We start from the raw sequence: 17,600 nt of genomic DNA, 5'->3' as shown, positions 1-17,600 counted from the left end.
AGTAAAACAATATTTTGTATGAACTTATATTGTTCAGACCAGCCATATTTGGTACCGCTTTATATTGTGTGGACCAGGTTATTGATGTGTTTAGTCAACTGTATTGATACTTGAGGTGGTTTCTTTGGAATTATTATAGAATCAAATATTTGAAGATACTTGCAGGTCTGAACACTAAACCCACGGTTATTGGTGGACAGCAGTAATTTTGGCTATGGAGCTAAATATTAAGGAATGCTTGGGACTAATGTTTTGTGGTGGGTTTTTTAAATTTCTATATCGAAATGTAGATATACTGTATTTGAAATGTCTTCAACTTAAATTTGTTGATGACTTATGCAAGCAAGATGACCTTTTTGGGGCTATGGTTATAGTGTTAAGTTGTTCAGTTTAACAAATACAGTTTCTGAAGGAATCTTGAGCCCAAGATTATTTTTGCCAGATTACCCAAATCAAATGTAATCCAGCAGCAGAGGAAATTCTGCTTCAGGAAAATGTTTACTGACAACTTATTTAATAAAAGTACTGCTAGACTGGAGTTGCTGCATTTAAGTAATACTCACTGAAAGAATCCCACAAGATGGTTGCTCCAAACAGCTCTAGCTTGTCTTGCTGGTGGAGGTACTGATCCTACTGACACAGACCAGCTGAGAAACACCATACTGAAGTTGATGCATGAACTCTGATGTGGTATTTAGACCTTTATGATTAATTTTATGCAAATATGTCAAACCAGCGGTCAGCAGGGCCAGGTGTTAGCCAGATTTGTTGAAAAATCAAAAGCAAATACTAGGAAAGTGGTTTATTTTCCCCAAATGCTGAGTATCAGAGATTTTGAGTATTCTGCTTTTTGCTATGAAGTCAGTATGCTGTGGGCTCTCAGTATTTCTGAAGCCATTATGATTTTGCTTATTTTGCTAAGGTACTTTGTAGCACTCCTAAGGTCTTAAGAAAGCTGATTACTTGCTACCTTGATGAAAACCTGGTGGTTTTTTTTTTTGTTTTTGTTTTGTTTGGGTTTTTTTCAATGGAAGTATTATGCTCTGATTTTGAAATAGTTCAGACAAATGTAACAACTGTTAATATTGAAATCCTTATATGGTCCATTGAAGGTTGCAACCATGCATAGTCACTTGTTGAAAATTTTCTGTGGCACCCTTGTTATGAAAATAATGCTTTCTTATTAATCTTTCTACAGAGCATCTAAAATCTGCAAGATTCTTCAGAAACATTTATACCCTGCTAGCGTCCTACTGTTGCAGAAGTTGCAGTTTACCATTTTGAATGTTCTTAAAACCTTTTCAGGTTGGTTACCACAGTAGTGACGGTATGGGTCATCATACATGTCAGTACTATAATGTTAAGGCTTTACTCTGAGGAACCTTTTGTAAAAATGAGTTAATTTGGGTGATGCCAAGCAAGGCAAGCATACTGATGTGTGGAAATTAAACCAACAGAGGCACAGGAAAAATTTTGATGCAGAACACATAAAGGGATAATTTCTTTCTGGAGTGGTCATGTTGATTCAAAATCTCAGTGGAAGCAGGAGGTCCTGCAGCTCCTCTTCTCTCATTTTTAGCCATGTGCTCTTTCTTTTTTGCTTACTCTGACAACACCAGGACCTCATCCTTTTTTGATTTGACTCACAAACGCAGCAGAAGACCGTATACACATTTGGGTTTTGTCTTATCTTTTTTACCGGATATTTTTCTGTGAGGCTAGTGAACTAAGTCAAGTCACAGAGGTTTTTTTACTGAGCCAGAGTTGCCACAAGGCAGCATATAGCTGACAGAAAGGAAAAATGGGGCAAGAATATAAAGGAAGTGGCACCTCCCACTTCTGGCCATATTGAGCAAGTGGATTGACTAACAGTAGCTGAATAACTTCACCTTCAACAAATTGTTCAAATTTTATTGTGTTAGGCTTGTTTTATTCCTTGCATATAGGCCCCCAAGATGTGCACTTTGAGAAAGGCTCTGTGTTGACCTAAGGGTGTAATTTCATATTATGTTTTCTTGGGGGAAACCAAAGCCTTTGCTTTTCAAACTTCATATTTTAACCCAACTATGCCCAGAATTGTTTGCAAAGAGGAATTAGGAGGCATTAACCTGTCATTCTAGAGCAAGGGATGAGATCAGTAATGTCTTATGTCCACTTTATTTCCAGATAAAACCTAAGATGTGATTACAACCCAGTTCTGATTATCTTTCCACTCTTCTGTGACTGATGTAGTTCCCAAAGAGTAAAAGAGTAGCAATGTTGAGCTCAGAATAAGTGATACTGAAAATGTGTGCCAGGTACCTGGGATCTGTCTTTCACCTCTGAAGAACAGTCTATTTATTGAGAGAACTGAGGTTAAGGAACTAAATTTTTGTCATTCTTATTTCAATACTCTGGACAGAGGGATGTTTCATAATGTTTCATTTGAAACAGAAAACATTATGAAACCTAATGAGAAAAGACAAAAATTGCTTGAGTTGGTTTGCATTACTGAGTTACATTGTGAGCAAGATCAAGATTTGCTTGTTTTAGAAGCAGTGGTGAATGTTTATTATTCTTCCTTCTTGACTTATGAACCAAACATAAGGAAAAAAACATGGGGGAAAAACCAGACTTGATCCTTCCAGAAACCACAATTCAACTGTCAAACCAAACTCCTTCCCTGCTATGCCATGTACAAACCCACTACAGGCAGGGGAATGGAGTTTTTTTCCAGGGACATGGGGGCTGCAAGCTTGGGTAGAAACTTCTTCCACGGATGATCAGGTGACAAATATCCCCTATATGGATTTGTTATCCCTAGATATACCAAATGTCTGTGTAATGCTGTTTCCCTCCCCTTGCAGCTAGGGTTTGAAAGTTACTACTCACTGGAGGGTTAGTAACATCCTGATATCTCCACAGGGAAATAGGATCAGGGGAGCCTGCCTGAAGAGGAGGTAGATGTGGTTAATATACACAGCTTCTCAAAGTTATGCTTCTTGCTCACAAAAAGCAAAAATGAGGTTTTCTCCTCTGGTTCTGTAGCAGGTATTGCTGTTCTTATTATTGATCAGGAAAGTGTAATGGAGAAGAGTAATGGAAATTGACTCAAACTAGCCCATCTTGCCCTCTACAATGACAAATAAGTTTAGCCAGAAATATTTCTTAGTGCCTTAACACATCAGACTTCCTTTACTTTTAAAAACTTTTCTGTCCTTTATTATTTGGTTAAATTTTCATCTGACTACAGTAATTTATTTATTTTTTTAACTGATTAAGCCTGGACATTTTCTCTTACAGAAGAACCAGTTGTCATTGGCAACATTTTCTGTGTTGTTACAAAGTGTGAAGATGGATTAACAAGTCACTTAATCCTCTCTGTCATTGAAGGAGTCACCCTGGTTCGAGATCGTTATCAGGTTTGAGTGGTTTCCACACCTACAAGTGTTCTTTACAACATGCATTATACTTTGGAAACTAATGAAAATGTCGTCTTTTTTTCCTACTGTTTGAATGATGAGTCCCCACAGTGACTATACAAAGCAGAGGTTTGTATGGGTATAGCTCTGATGCTTTTGATAGTGATACCCAGAAGGAATTCCTTAAGTAAACATTGGTGAGCTTTGAAAGCTGTAACTAGAATTACTAGAATTCCTATAACTAGAATAACTAGATTGTCATTCAATACCAAACAGCATCTCATTTTTAATTCCTTTACATTTTGTGATACTGCTAATTTCATGAATCAGAGCACATTTATACTTTTAAATCTTCACAGGAACAGGTGTGAAATCAAGCTAGATACGAATAAACTTCTTGGCCAGAGTCATTCAAGCTAAAATAACAATTGTGATTACCAGTTGGGGTCAGTCTCTTTTTCTTTAACAGTGCATGAAATTGCCAGCAGGAGAGAGTAACATTTGGCGTTTAAAGACTCATCCAGAGTTGGAAGCAAGCCTTTGGATAGCGCACACATGCGTGCACGCACAGACAAAACACTAAAGTCATGCTTTTAGTATAGAATTTGCCTCTTCTTTATGAAATATCTCTGCTAGTTTGTCTACCTGGACATTTTGCTGATATGAACAGCAATGTTTTAAGGCAAACAGACGTCAGAGGTATCACTCATATCTCAAAGTGGACTTTTGCAGAACAAATGCATTTCTGTAGTCACCACCATTCTATGACCTGTGTCTGCAAATATTAAAAAAAACCTTGCAAAATCAGAAATATGAATATTCAGGAGAAAAGATAAAAGTGAATACTACACAAAGCATAATGCAAGAAAAACTTTGGATATGGGTATCCAGATATTTTGGTTAGCTGAATGGAAACTGATGTTGTTTAGAACAATTTCTTGGGAAAAAGAGAAAAATGGTCAGCCTAAAATAAAAAAAGGACAAGCTCATTTCATTTTGAAATTAAATTTCAAATGAAAATGTTGGCATTTCTGTTAATGGATGAATCTCCTTGATAGGCTAGGTCAAATTCACAAATATTTTCGGTTGTTTCCAAAACTCAAATCTTTGAAAATTCCTTGGTTCTTGAAAACCTCTCTATCTTACCCATATTCTCATTCGAAAATATTCATCATCTAGTTGCCAAGACCTGCTACTTCAAGCAATAACATAATCTCATTAATTTGCTAACCATATGATCACTGTGTTTTGCAGGATATTGAAAGAATGTGGCCTGCTTTCAACAAGGGGGATTGTGAGCGTATGGCATATATAAACCAAAAACTTTCCAACACTTGGGAGAGCTTCCTGAGAGCCTTGCAGAATACCAGCAATGGCAGCTGTGAATGTCAACTAATGTTGGGGAACATACAGAGACGACTGCAAATGTAAAGCTTTTTACATTTTGGTACCCCAAATGGTTCTTGTTAGAGATGTTATTTTGTGCATATATCTGTATTCTAAACTATGTAATTACAGTAGAAATACTGTTTATCAAAGTCTCTTTAAGCTTTGTTCATTTAACTGAAAATTGAGTGGATACAATGCACAAATTATCCAGAATTTTGCTAAATTACTTAAATATTTCTAAAAACCCTTACACTTTTGCTAAGCACTTGCAGCAGATCTTGCTTCTCCATGAGGAGAATGTTTTGAATCACAACTAAGAAAATTTTCAGTTTTCCATGACCTCAGTTAGGTCAAAATTTTGATATCTTAATTTTTTTATTTAAATCTGTTTTGCTGTGGTCTCCTCCTCTCAGCAGCTGGATATCTTTTGCAAAACATTAAACATTCAGATCAGTTCAGCAGTTCAAACAGTCAGAAACACAGGATGGTGCTTGTAAACTGACAGGCTTGAACTCAAAATAATTTCAGATGTTTGCTGTTCCCTTGAGGAAAAATAGTAGATTTTAACTAAATTAATAAAACTGCTACTATAGAGTGTTTCAAACTTGCTGTCAGTTAGAGGTGGTCCTTTTTATAATTGTTGCTATACTGGTTTGACTGTTGGATTGTTTTCATAATGAGCTTGAATGGTCTCTGTGAATTATAGTAATAATACAGAAGAACTTGAGCTTAGATGCTGCTCTTATGGACCATAGACTCATGTCCAGTTTTTGAATGGTAAATAATATCTGATGTTTGTATACTCTTTATTACTTAAATTACAATTAGATAGACTTTATTCATCCTGAACTGCAGTGCTTTGTATCTCTAGGTTTTAAAAATATGTGTTCAGTAAGAAACATGGAAGTGAGACATTATGCTTCTCCATAAGCTACTGTTTGCTAGAGCACTTAGCCATCATGGGACAATCTCTAAGTTTACAATCTTATTTAGGCATGAAATACGATGATCCCTGCACCATATAATACAGCATGAGAAGGTCTGTAGAGTTGCTTACTGCATGCACAGTGTCTGCACATAAAGCATAATATGACCCTTTTGCCTCATTTAGTGGCTATTTCACTATTCATGTTACTCTTTACACATAGTAGTGTCAATGACTTAGTTCTGATAACTTGTGAAACTAAGACTGTCGTTTCAGGGTGGCTGAAAATTTGGAGCTACAGTTGTCAGAAAATCCAGTGGCAGCTTTTCTCAGCAATTTTAATCTTTTGAATGGTGGGTTCCAGTTTTCTTCACTTTTTTACAAGTCACTGCTGCATAATTTTGCAAGGCAATAACTTTTTCACTGTTCTTCAAACTTGAAAGGGATACTGCTTATGAAGACTACTGATTTAATGCAATATATTTTCATTGTACCCATGTGCACATACATGTGCTTGAGTTGGCACAGGACAGCATAGTTTACCCTGTCAAAACCTGTCCAATAAGATGCAGGGGTTCATTAGAAAGAAGAGGGGACTTAAGTTAGTGGAAAAAGAAATACTTAAAGGACTAAAGACTGCTTCACTAATTTCAGACGTTCTCATAATACAAAGATGTTGGAAAACCTGTGCTCTTATAGGATAATGCAAACAGATGCACAAGTCCTTCAGTCTGCCAGAAGAGTGACCTTTACATTTGAAGTAGAAGTGAATTACATGATATGAAGTTTTTGTGTCCTTTATCACCCCTCGGAATAAATCTAACAAAAAGGATACAGTCTGTGGGCAATTTAATTAACCAGATCGGTACTGTCGGCACTATTTTTCTTCTCCTCCAGATATGAAGGTCAAAAAGTGTGTGCACAATCTTACTCAGTTGAGACTGGATATTGGTTCTTCTGTCAATATTTCTGAAGAAACTATCAGTACCATCTTGGAAGCCAGTATCTCTCATTCAAAGGTAAAAGATTGAAAAGAGGTGTTAAATTAATGGCTTAACCTATAACCTGATGTGCCAACGGAAACAAAACAAACCACCTTGCTTGTGTGGAATCTTTTATTTTTACTTGTCACTTCTATGTGGAATATTTTGTGAGATTCAGGACTTCAAAATAATAATGTGAAACATTAAGAGATCAATTTATAGTAGCACTAATCCCCTGGTCTCAATGGCACCGCTTCATTACTTTCAGCAGTGTTTTACCCCTTGTGTTGACACAGAATTTGAGCTTTGCTATCTTGGTACTGTAGAAAAGGTGAGGGTTCCCAGAGAAATCATTTTGTATCTTCCCACCTCTGATCCTCGCAGTACCAAGTTGTTGGATTTTTTTGTATTCCTCTGTGCACTCCTCACTGTTCTTACATTATCTTACCAGTATCTTGCCTTACCTCCACTTTATTTATCTGTTGTCTTTTAAGTATTGTCTGAAGGGTGGATTGTGTAACTTTTCTGAGTGAAGGACTGTGTGTGTTATCATTGCTGCTGTTTCCTGTGATCCCAGTGATTAGTAGAAATCACGAAAAATGCCACCTAACTTACAGGTTCTCTCTCCTGTTAATGTTTGTATGACTGAAAAGAGCTGGGGGTACATTTGGTATAAACTAATCAGGTCAATTAAGCAGCCACTGGGTGTCACTGATGCTCCACTTGCAGAAACAGTTGCAAGTTTTGTTCGTGAAAAGTCTGGCTATTAAAAAGGCAGTTCAGATGATCCTAACTACTTATAGATGATTTGTTCTTCTGCTTCTCTGGCAGTGTGACTGCATTTATTGTTAGCTTGTTATTTTGATACCGGTAAATGGTAATGAGAGAAGTCATCTGGAAGCGATTCAGTTAAATGGGATTCGGTGCACCTTTGATCTTTTGGAATAATAATGCTAATTGACTGAATTTTCAAATGACTTTCTATCCTTATTTTTTTGCCAAAAAGTCCTGTGTAGAGTTTAGATATATGTACATATCTCACATTTGCATACCTATACAGAATTTTTTGCTTGCTTAAGTGCTTAAATCCTCCCCCAGTTCAACTGGAGCATTAAAGCCTGGGTCTCTTACTGATTATGCAAGACGCACAAGTACTTTTTTAAGCTATATCTGAGGCATGCCCATTATGTTTATGGTATGTATAGCCACTGTCTGATAACCCTAAAGATAGCTGCAGGCCCACTGCAGTCCTATATTTCTGTGATTGTATACTACTACTGTGCTCGCCTCTGGAACGATAAGAGTAAGCCTGTGAGTTGTTTGTGTTCATTGCACTTACCCTTAATTTCTACCACAATATTATGCTTTGGCCATGCTCATTGGCATGTGATTAAGTGTTTTGAAACTGCTCAAAACCTGTAACCTGAAGACTATAAGCATTCATTTACTGAACACAGGAGTTTGGATTAGCTCTGGTACTCACAAAGCTGCAAGGAAAGTTCAGAGGGACTTAATCTAGTGGGTAAAATGCTGAATGGATTAAAACTGGACTGAAATGGTGATATGCATGTGGGGCATGAGGAAACAAATTTCAAATTATATCACAGAGTCAAATTTCCTCCACAACAATAAGTCCAAATCAGTATCCTTTTAAGCTGCTAGCAGAATTATATTTATATTCATAGTCTGCTCTCCTTCTACACGGACAAAAAAGGTGAATATTTAAATATATAGGAAATCCTTTGGAATCACAAAGGCAAAATTCTGTTCCAGAATAAAAATCTAAAAGACAAATTAATAAGTTGGAAATTAAAATGTTTAATAGGAATTAAAGAGTTCAATTGCATATCTTGACCAACTTTGGCTCCTAATTTGATTTTCTTGGGGATCTTCTCCCTCACTGAGTACTGTTACTACCTACAGATGCATTCAGTGGAGGCAATACAGGCAGGTTCTGTCCTAAGGAGTACAATGGAGCCCTCAGTACTGTACTTTGGCTCCTACAGACTCTGAACTTGTAATTTTTCTGGACTTGCTGCCATTTGCTTTCTTTCAGGCATTTCAGGAGAAAGGGTAGCTAAGAACTCCTGAGATATCTGGGCCGCAAGCATTTGTCTTTTGATGTGACGTTTTCGTGGGAAGAAACAAACCATCATTATCCAAGGAGTTTTTATTGTAGTCTCGTCCAAGGCCTGCTTAGGCATTTGTCCCTTCATCCACTATTGAATAATAGCACTTCAAAGGAGCGTTGAACTGAGAAATGTGAGCTGGCTCAGAGTGAACATTGTGCCACATAGGCATCCCTAAGTGTTAAGTTTGTGTGTCCTCTGGAAGAAGGAAGGTCCATATTGTTTAGTTTTAGTGATTTATACATCTAGATTTTGACCTTTAGGTGTTTCTGCAACAAAGGTGTATATCTGTTACAATGGGTATGTGCAGCATTGTAAATATGCCTGCTTATGGTATGAATGCTCATAGAATGAATGATCGAGCTGTTCACAAATGAAAGTAAATCTTTATAAGAAATATACTTCATCTCTTTATATATACATAGAATATAAAGTAAGAACATACCAATCTGATATAAAGCTGTATAGTTCGTTATTTCAGGCCTGTTGATGACTGCAAATTGTCATGTTACTGTGACGCAAATTCTCACCTTATTGACTATAAAAGAAGGTGATGCATTTCAGGGAGAAAAAAATTTAATACACGTACATTATGATAGGTTTTTTACAGTGCCTTTGTGGTAGCTTTAGCTGGAAGATGTGATGAAGAAGTACTTAGCCTGCTGCTAAAGCTACCTGAAAACAGTAAAACTTCCCTGGCAGTGGAAGAATTATGTTCTTTACCAGCACTGGACTTGTATACCGTGTTTGTACTGATTATACAGAATTTGAACTTACGTCATGTCATTTACAAGGTAAGATGAGAAAAAAAAGCATTCAGTCCCTATGTTTTTCTTTTGAAGGTGGTCTAAAGCATGCAGGTAGATAAATGAATAATTCTATTATTTCTTCAGGTGTTCTTTCTCTGTGGAAGCAAACACTGGACATATGGCATTTTTTGTCTTCATTTAGCTCCACAAAGCAAACACAACAGTTGAAGAATGGGGTTGGTAGATGTTACTGTATTCCACTTCTTGCTTCCTCAGGAAAATTATCACTGAGGAGTTAATTATGAAGGGTTTAGACAAAACACAGGAGGTCAAAGATATAGTTTTATTAAACTTTAGCAGAGTTTGCAGCTCATGCAATTAGTCACTTCTTAATTTGCAAGTGTGGAAGACTGATCTGACATCATTGGAACTAAAACAAGCATAGGAGCTCACATTACAAGAATTACAAAATTATTTCTAGGAAAAATTCATAGCACTCTGGAATGTATTTTATTTTCTATAGAAATCATGTTGGCAATTCAGGTGGCTCCTTGAGGAAGGAGCTTTTCCAGCTCTCGGGATGAGTCTCTCTACGAGGGCAAACCTCCTATATTTTATATGACCCAAGTCAAATGACTTTGACAAGAATAATACAGTGCCAAAACTATAATAAAGGGGATGCAGAAGTCTGTAGCAAAACTGTATTATCTGTAGAACTGTAGATAATCTGGGATCTAGTGTGGGTTTTCAGTGTGATAGTATTTTTACTTGTAAGAGCAAAATTATTGTATGGGATTTCTGATAGCAGACGTTTATTTCAGTTCTTTTGGGGTAATTGGTTGATGGAACATAAAATGTTGTAAGTACAAATAGCTGAAAAATAGTTATAACATTGGGAGGAAGAATATTTTGTTCTAAAGCTGTAGATGCCGGGTTATATTCTGGATGCTGCATGCACAGTTAAAGAGGTTGGCCACACACTTTTAAAAACAAGACAATTTCCCAGAATAGTTTAAGATACCAGAGGGAGAAGAAAAGACTTCTACTTTCTGAATTATCTGCCAACCTAGAGGGGAAAAAAAAACCACCCAAAAAACTCCCAGTGCTTATTCTTATGGGCTTTTCTACTGAACCTTACTGAAGCATAATGAATTCCTAGCAAAGAATAAAGAAAGTTGTCAGCTCATCCTAAATTATTATGGAAGTTTTACTATTTTTTTAACTGAATAAGATTTTTTTTTACAGTTTTTTTTTTTTTTAAATGTGTAAAAGCATGTGAAGGTTGAGAAGAAAATTAAGCGCAGACATTATTATAGTAGGAAGTCAAATGAAGGTGGATAAAATAAAGATAATCAGAGGAAGCAGCTGAAAGTATATAATGAGATTATATTATTTTTATTACCATGCATAGGCAGGTAACAATAAATCAGTTTGTATTACCATATCATCTAAATAACATATAAAAGCAAAGGAAATAGAGAGAAAATTCTTAATGCCAAAACTTGCATGGTGGAAACAGCAAACAGCCAATTGAACTTTAGTCAAGTAGGAAATGAAATGCATACTATTATTTTAGGTAAAAAGCAGTGCGTATGAAAAAGGCAAAGGGAGGAACAGTGTGACAAGAAAGTTTGTTGTCTGGTATGATTCCTAAAGCAACTACAGTGGTTGGTAGATTTAATTTAACTTATGTATTATTTTAAACATATTAAACTGTTGCATTGAGCATCTTGAACCGTTGAAGGAAAAGTTCTCATTTACACTGAGTTCTGAGGTGGCAGAGTGTTGCAGATCCCATTAGCATCTTGGGTAGGAGAGCTCTCTTCAGCTTGGTAGGTATAAACGTGTTCTCTGGATTTTAATTCCTGATTTGTCATAGGCCAGTTCTAACATCTCTCTAACAGAAAATGTTTCTTTAGCTGAATTGGAGAGCAACTGGGGAGTTATAATAAAAGGAGTTTTGTTAAACATGGTTTGCAGGAACATTGTATAATCAGTTTTAGAAAAAGACTGAATAATTTTGAGTGTTTCATTGAAAGGTTAAAATTTGTTTCTAATTCGAATTTATTGTTGTGATTTTTCCTTCTTTTCCAAGATTAAGATACCATCTGAGATAGGCAATGTACTAAACATGCTACTGGATGTGGTTTCTAGTATCAACTCTCTTCTCAATAAAGCCCATCATGTCATGGAAAACCTTCCAGTGTTCCTCCAAGGAATTCAAAATACTGGTGTGCTTGACATCTCTGCATTGCAGCAGGTATGTGTATGATTTCAATATGCAAACTTAATTCCCATTGTGAGGTGCTTTGTTAGGGATGTCTGCTTAGTAAGGAGGAACACCGATAGAAATTGTGTCCTAGAAAGTTGTGAACTTGGAGAGAAGAGAATGCATAGACCCTAGGAAGATTCATTTGGTCTCTTTCAGGCACACTGGTAATTTTGAGACTAACAATGTGTTGTTTCTGTCATCTCTTTTTTTGTTAACTTATGAGATCATAGCCTAAGTTAATATGGTGTTAGGCTACTGGTTAATAATAGCATGTATTATCTGTGATTTGGAGATAGCCATGCCTTTTCTGCTAATGCTGGATTTTTTTTGATGAGCAGACTATTACTTTGTTTATAAGAAATAACTTTGCATTTTTATAGGATAAGATTTCAAGAGAACATGTGCAGTTCTTGTATCTGCCATGGGTTTCTGTTTCTGTCACTTAAGGGTTTTGTGTGATAGTTCTGCTTGATATTTAAAAAAAAGTGGCATGAGGTGTGAGTGAGGATATTTCTTTTGTCCCTGCCTTTAAGGGCAGTTGCTGCGTGCGCATCTATACAGCTAGCACAGTGGTGGATCTACTATCAAACAGATCAGAAAAAAGATTTCTGTTTCTAAGCAGGGTCCAATTCCATAAGAAGACCTGCTGACCCCTATGGAATTACCTTCTGGATTTGCTATTCTGTGTGGAAAGTTTAGGATTGAATGTGGTTCTAAAATTACAAACCGCTAAGAGATCCCTGAGTGGTAAACAGTGCAAACTGGTTTGTAACTACAGTACAGAGTAAACACTGCCTTAAATACTGTTTTCCCTAGTGATATGAATCTTTCTCAAGATCTTCTAATCTGTGTGACAAAGGGGCATGTTGTAAAATGTTTTTCTGTGCATATTAGTTTTGTGTTTGGGCCTCTCTTCTTTGGGGTAGCTCTTTCGCTGCCACAATGAAAGGTGGCATTCATCAGATGCATACATCTTTTCTTCTTTCCTTAATCTAGTTCTGTTTGTGTCAAACTTTCCTTCGAATAAATGAAATATTCTTTTTGGAGTGAAATCCCAAAGTTGCTTATTTGATAGAAGAATGCCTCAAAAGGTCCTGTTCAAAAAAAGTTTGCAAAGGAACAAATAGAACAGCAGAGGGCCATCTGGTCACAGTTTTAATCTTTGCTCCATGACAACCAATATTATCCTGTAATATAGCACAGATTTAACCTTGGAATTTTTGTTCCTTTTTACATCTTACCTTTTTTGGTCACTTTTTCTGACACAATCTTTATTTTATTGGTTTTTGTAAATTCCTTTTTTCTTGAGAAATTGCTGTTTGTTTTTGTCACCTAATAATTTGTAGAGGATTTAAAAATTCAGTGTCTATTTCTTTGTTAATAAATTAGTTGTTTCATGTTTTGAAAGGCTCTTCTGTCTCTGTAACTTTGTCTCATTTTTTAGACTAGTAAAAAAGTTGTTTATTTTTAAGTATCCTTTCCTTTTCGGGTTTAACTGGATTTTTTTCCGCTTTCCAATAATACCTTGAATTATTGATTATTTGGTTTGCTTCTTTTCTATAGTGGCCAAACTTGTGCTATGAATAAGCGAGTGACTAAAATGGAGATATTGCTTATACACTTTCCTCCTTAAATATTTTCTTCTATTTCCAAAAGATTCCATCCTTCTGGATGGACCAACAGCAAAGTAGTTCAGTGACCTAGGAAGATTACCAAATAAAGTATGTAAAGCTTTTTAAAGCAAAACCATGTGGACCTTCAGCATAGAGTAAGACAGATTGTCTCCTTCATTAACTTCTAACTGAAAAAATTATTTTGAAGTTGATTTAAAAAAAAAAATTCTATAATGAAAGAGGTAATAAAGTAATTGTCAATTATACATGTGGATTTTTTTCTGAAAAGACAAGATGAAAAGCAAGAAATACCTTTAAAATATCTGTAAAATGTGAAGTTGAATTGGTATGCTACATATTGTGTATTAAAAGAGGATGTAAAACCTCAGTATCTGCCAGTAAGTAATAATTGGAATACAGAGCCACATTTACTGTTAACAACATTGAGTGAATGGATAACTCCCTAAGGAAAAACACTGCTGATTTTGATCATGATTTTTGCTTGCTTGTTTGCTATTTGAAATTATTTGCTTATATTTCCATAGCTAATTTTTGTTATGTTTGTCACTCGTGAATAGATAAGCTGGAGGGGACCTGCTGAGTTACTGAATGCTGTCAGTTGTGAAAGGTGGCCTCATTCTGTAATCCCTCCACTTACTTGAACAGGTTCTCTGTTAAAACTATCATTACCGAAAAGCCTCTTGGTGTTATAAGTGTATAAAATTCTGACTTGAGTTTATCCATGTATATTATTTTGATAGATAACTATCCATCAAAAATGTTCTGTAGCTTTTATAACTTCTCTGACTTGCTCATGTGTTTGTGGAAGGCCAGTCATTGTCCTTTTCTGTTTTGATAGGGTTAAATAGATTTATTTTAGTATTTGTTTTGTTTGTTTCAGTTTTTTTCTTTTGTAACAGGATCTCAGTTGTCTCAGACATCCTAGTATCATCTTTGCACGCTGTGTTAAGGCTAATCTTGAATGTTGGTGACAAGAAATGTGTACAGTCTTTGAGGGGAATTATGGCCGATGACTCTTGCAGTTCTGCTCATTCATGTCTATACCTAATAAAATTACTTTCTTAATCTTGCATTCACCTTTTTCGTAAACTGCATGCATTTTTGTCTCTTACTTGTTCAATGATCAGTGACATACCCAGGTAAGCTCCATTTTATAACAGTATCTCATGATTTCAGTTGATAAATAATGTTTTGCACTGGTTATCTTTATATGCAATTTACTTTAAATTAGGTAATTGTTTTCTTGCCATACTGCATACTGATCTTCTTTTCTCCTGCAATGCCTTCTGGTATTAAATTATGGGGAAATTTCAGTAACTTGCTTCTTTCAGGGCTAAAAAACTTATCACAGTAGACCTAAGACCAGTCTCACAGGAGTAACACTAGAAACTTCTCTGTGATCCAGTGTTTTCTTTCCTTTTAACAGAGTCCCTGCAATATCTTCTTAATGCCATTTTTTACCCACCACATAGTTACTGGATTAATGTTGATTAATATTTTCTAGGACAAGAACATTAATTGGTTGTTAGAGTTCACTTAGTTTAGAGACAGCGTATGTCTTTTTTGGGAAAAAGCACTTGCCTTCCCGCATAAATACATTGTATTGGTCTGGAATGATAATTTGATAATGCATTCAATTTTACTCCTCACATACTTTTTGCCTTTAACTGCTCTCCACTTTAAAATTTATTGTATATCTATTAAACATCACAACGAGATATCCATTATTTCCTGGACCATTTTGTTACTCGTTCTTGAATATAGATGAATTTTCTACTTTTCCTTCAAATATTGCCATCTAAATTCGATAGGCTTCTGAAAAATAATCTAACCAAATCAGCAATTTTGCTATTGTTTCCCCTGATTCTGTCAATTTCAGTACAATAACAACTTTGGGATTTTTATGGCTTTACTCAGAAGTAGGAATATCTATTTATCTGCATTTGTTTCATTCAGCCCTTTGGTTTAATCAAATTTTGAATTATCTTTAACCTCCTTGTAGTTTTCCAGGAAAATTGCCTTTTTTTTTTCTCTCTCTCTCTCTCAATGTAATAATTCTGAAATGTATTTTAGTTTTATGTGCAAGCTGTAACCTGGCTTGACTTTTAGGTTTTTTTTGTTGAATAGTTGGTATTTCTACTCCACATGAATTGTTTTTATTCATAATATTTTTTTTAAGCATACAGCTGTCCAATTAGGTCAGAAGCCCCTATGCTATGAGGTTTTTGCCCCCATTTGAGAATCTAGTTCCAGAAAGCTTTCTGATCTTCAGTACCATCCTTCCTCTTCCATGAACTTGTTGGAGTGACTGGCTTGACTAATTACTTTGTTTGTAGGAGGCTGCTTGTTTGGATTCATCAGCCTTGATTACAGACCTACTTCATTTAGTTTAAACTAAAACAACTGGATCAAAGATAACTTTTTGTGAACATCCATCCTATGTAGTTCTTCCACTTTATCAAAGCCAAATTTTAGGAGACGTATCTTATTGAGTCAGTGGATATTTAGTTGAAAGACAGTAAGTAGATTCAGTCTGTTGGTGGCAGCTTACCACATAAATATTCATTATTTGAATTTCAAGTTATTTGATTGGAATTAGTTAGCAAGTTTGTGCTCTTTGACTGAAATAAGCCTCATTTATCCTTCTAGTGCAAATAGTCACTAATACTAATAGTAAAGTCCATGCCAGCAGACTCATTCAAAAGCTGTAGATGATGGTATTATGAAATCTGGATGTTATTTATTTACTATGTTGTATGCTGAAACCGTATGCAGAAAGTCAGATTTTGGGAGCAGCCAACACTGAGTTTTAAATAACACTTCTAATATTCCTCCAGGATTACTAAAGAAGCACCTGGCACTTCAGTAAATGCATTGATCAGGATAAACTGTTTCTAACAGCACAATCTCTAAACTGTCTGTGATTTATTCTTTATGTGAAGTACGGAACTACTTTGAAAATTGACTCTTCTGTTTAAAAAAAAATTCCAATGATGAAATGCTAATTTATTTCAGTGTCAGATGTGTTTGGTTGACATATCACAGTCTTTTTCTATTTGCCAGTTGTGCAGTCTTCAAATGATATCTGATAGTCTAGTTATGTTTTTCTTGACAAGCATCTGCAACAGTAATGAGTATCAGGCGGGCCAATGCATCCTTCAGTCATACTCTAGCAGCACGTTGCCTTGCAGTTGTATCTTCTCTTAGAACTGTGCACCTGTATAGTCTTCCATAAGATACCAATGACAACTGAGCACGTTATTTGAAAAATGAAGCTGCACAGAGGAGGCTGTTGTTTTTTTTTTTTTTTTTTTAATGTGGTGAATGATGGTGCTTAAGCCATAAAAGCAGTCAGATTGCTCTCCTCATTAGATGTATGCTAGTCATGAGTAAATGGCAATAATAAATGCTGGTATGACTCAAGATGTGCAAAAACTAGAAGCACATCTAACAAATTAAAAGATGTACTTGAAAAATAGGCTTTTAGAACACATGCACTTGAATGTTTTTTTTACTTCTTAGCAACTGTTTTCACTGCAAACATTCATATGCAAAACAGTTTTGGTTGTTTCTGCTGTCTTTGTGACACAGGAGTAATCTACCAGAAGAGTAGACTTTGTGAAAACTGACCTTGTAACCAAGGAATCTGTAGTCCAGTTGTCTTGATATTTTAATTCTTTTTCTGCCTAACCAATACACAGTATTTTTAGCAGTTTAATGTAGTACATTATACTACTGTCGTTCATCGAGTATCCTGGCAATTAAAACTGCATTACCTTTTTTTTTCCCCCCATGATAAAGGTGATCAGGAAAACAGAAAAGAGCACAGCAGGCCCTCATTCTTGTAGGCAGTTTCAACAGTCTAATTTTCTCAATCTCCTTGGATGCCAATATTGAACGAACACCAGGGCTACTCCTTGAAGCTACTAAAAGTGACTTTGATTCATCTGTATTTCTGTTTGTTTGTTCTAGTTCTTGCAAGGTGGGCAGTTCAGAAGTTCAGCTGTTGGATCCCTGGAGTCCTTAATCAAGGCAGTGTGTAAAGAAGAATCTTCATTTTTCAGCAGTGCAAACCTGTTCATCGACATGCCCAGAATCATGGGACTTTTGGAGGACAA

The 17,600-nt window shown here is 35.8% G+C and overlaps 1 protein-coding gene across 1 annotated transcript in view; it reads left to right on the top strand.

Moving 5' to 3' along the window:
- ABCA13 (ATP-binding cassette, sub-family A (ABC1), member 13) overlaps positions 1–17,600 on the top strand; it is a 211,841-nt gene that overhangs the window by 47,739 nt on the left and 146,502 nt on the right. Inside the window, exons 14-21 of the mRNA XM_009330486.1 lie at positions 1,199–1,305; positions 3,283–3,401; positions 4,656–4,828; positions 5,992–6,068; positions 6,613–6,734; positions 9,427–9,621; positions 11,672–11,836; positions 17,455–17,597. Of these exons, the coding sequence (XP_009328761.1) occupies positions 1,199–1,305; positions 3,283–3,401; positions 4,656–4,828; positions 5,992–6,068; positions 6,613–6,734; positions 9,427–9,621; positions 11,672–11,836; positions 17,455–17,597 (1,101 nt within the window). The remainder of the gene's footprint in view (positions 1–1,198; positions 1,306–3,282; positions 3,402–4,655; positions 4,829–5,991; positions 6,069–6,612; positions 6,735–9,426; positions 9,622–11,671; positions 11,837–17,454; positions 17,598–17,600) is intronic.

The sequence above is a fragment of the Pygoscelis adeliae genome, unplaced genomic scaffold (genome assembly GCF_000699105.1).
Source record: "Pygoscelis adeliae isolate BGI_AS28 unplaced genomic scaffold, ASM69910v1 Scaffold78, whole genome shotgun sequence".
NCBI classification, from domain to species: Eukaryota; Metazoa; Chordata; class Aves; order Sphenisciformes; family Spheniscidae; genus Pygoscelis; species Pygoscelis adeliae.
Note: the sequence above shows the minus strand (reverse complement) of the source record. Positions and strands in the feature narration are given on the sequence as shown.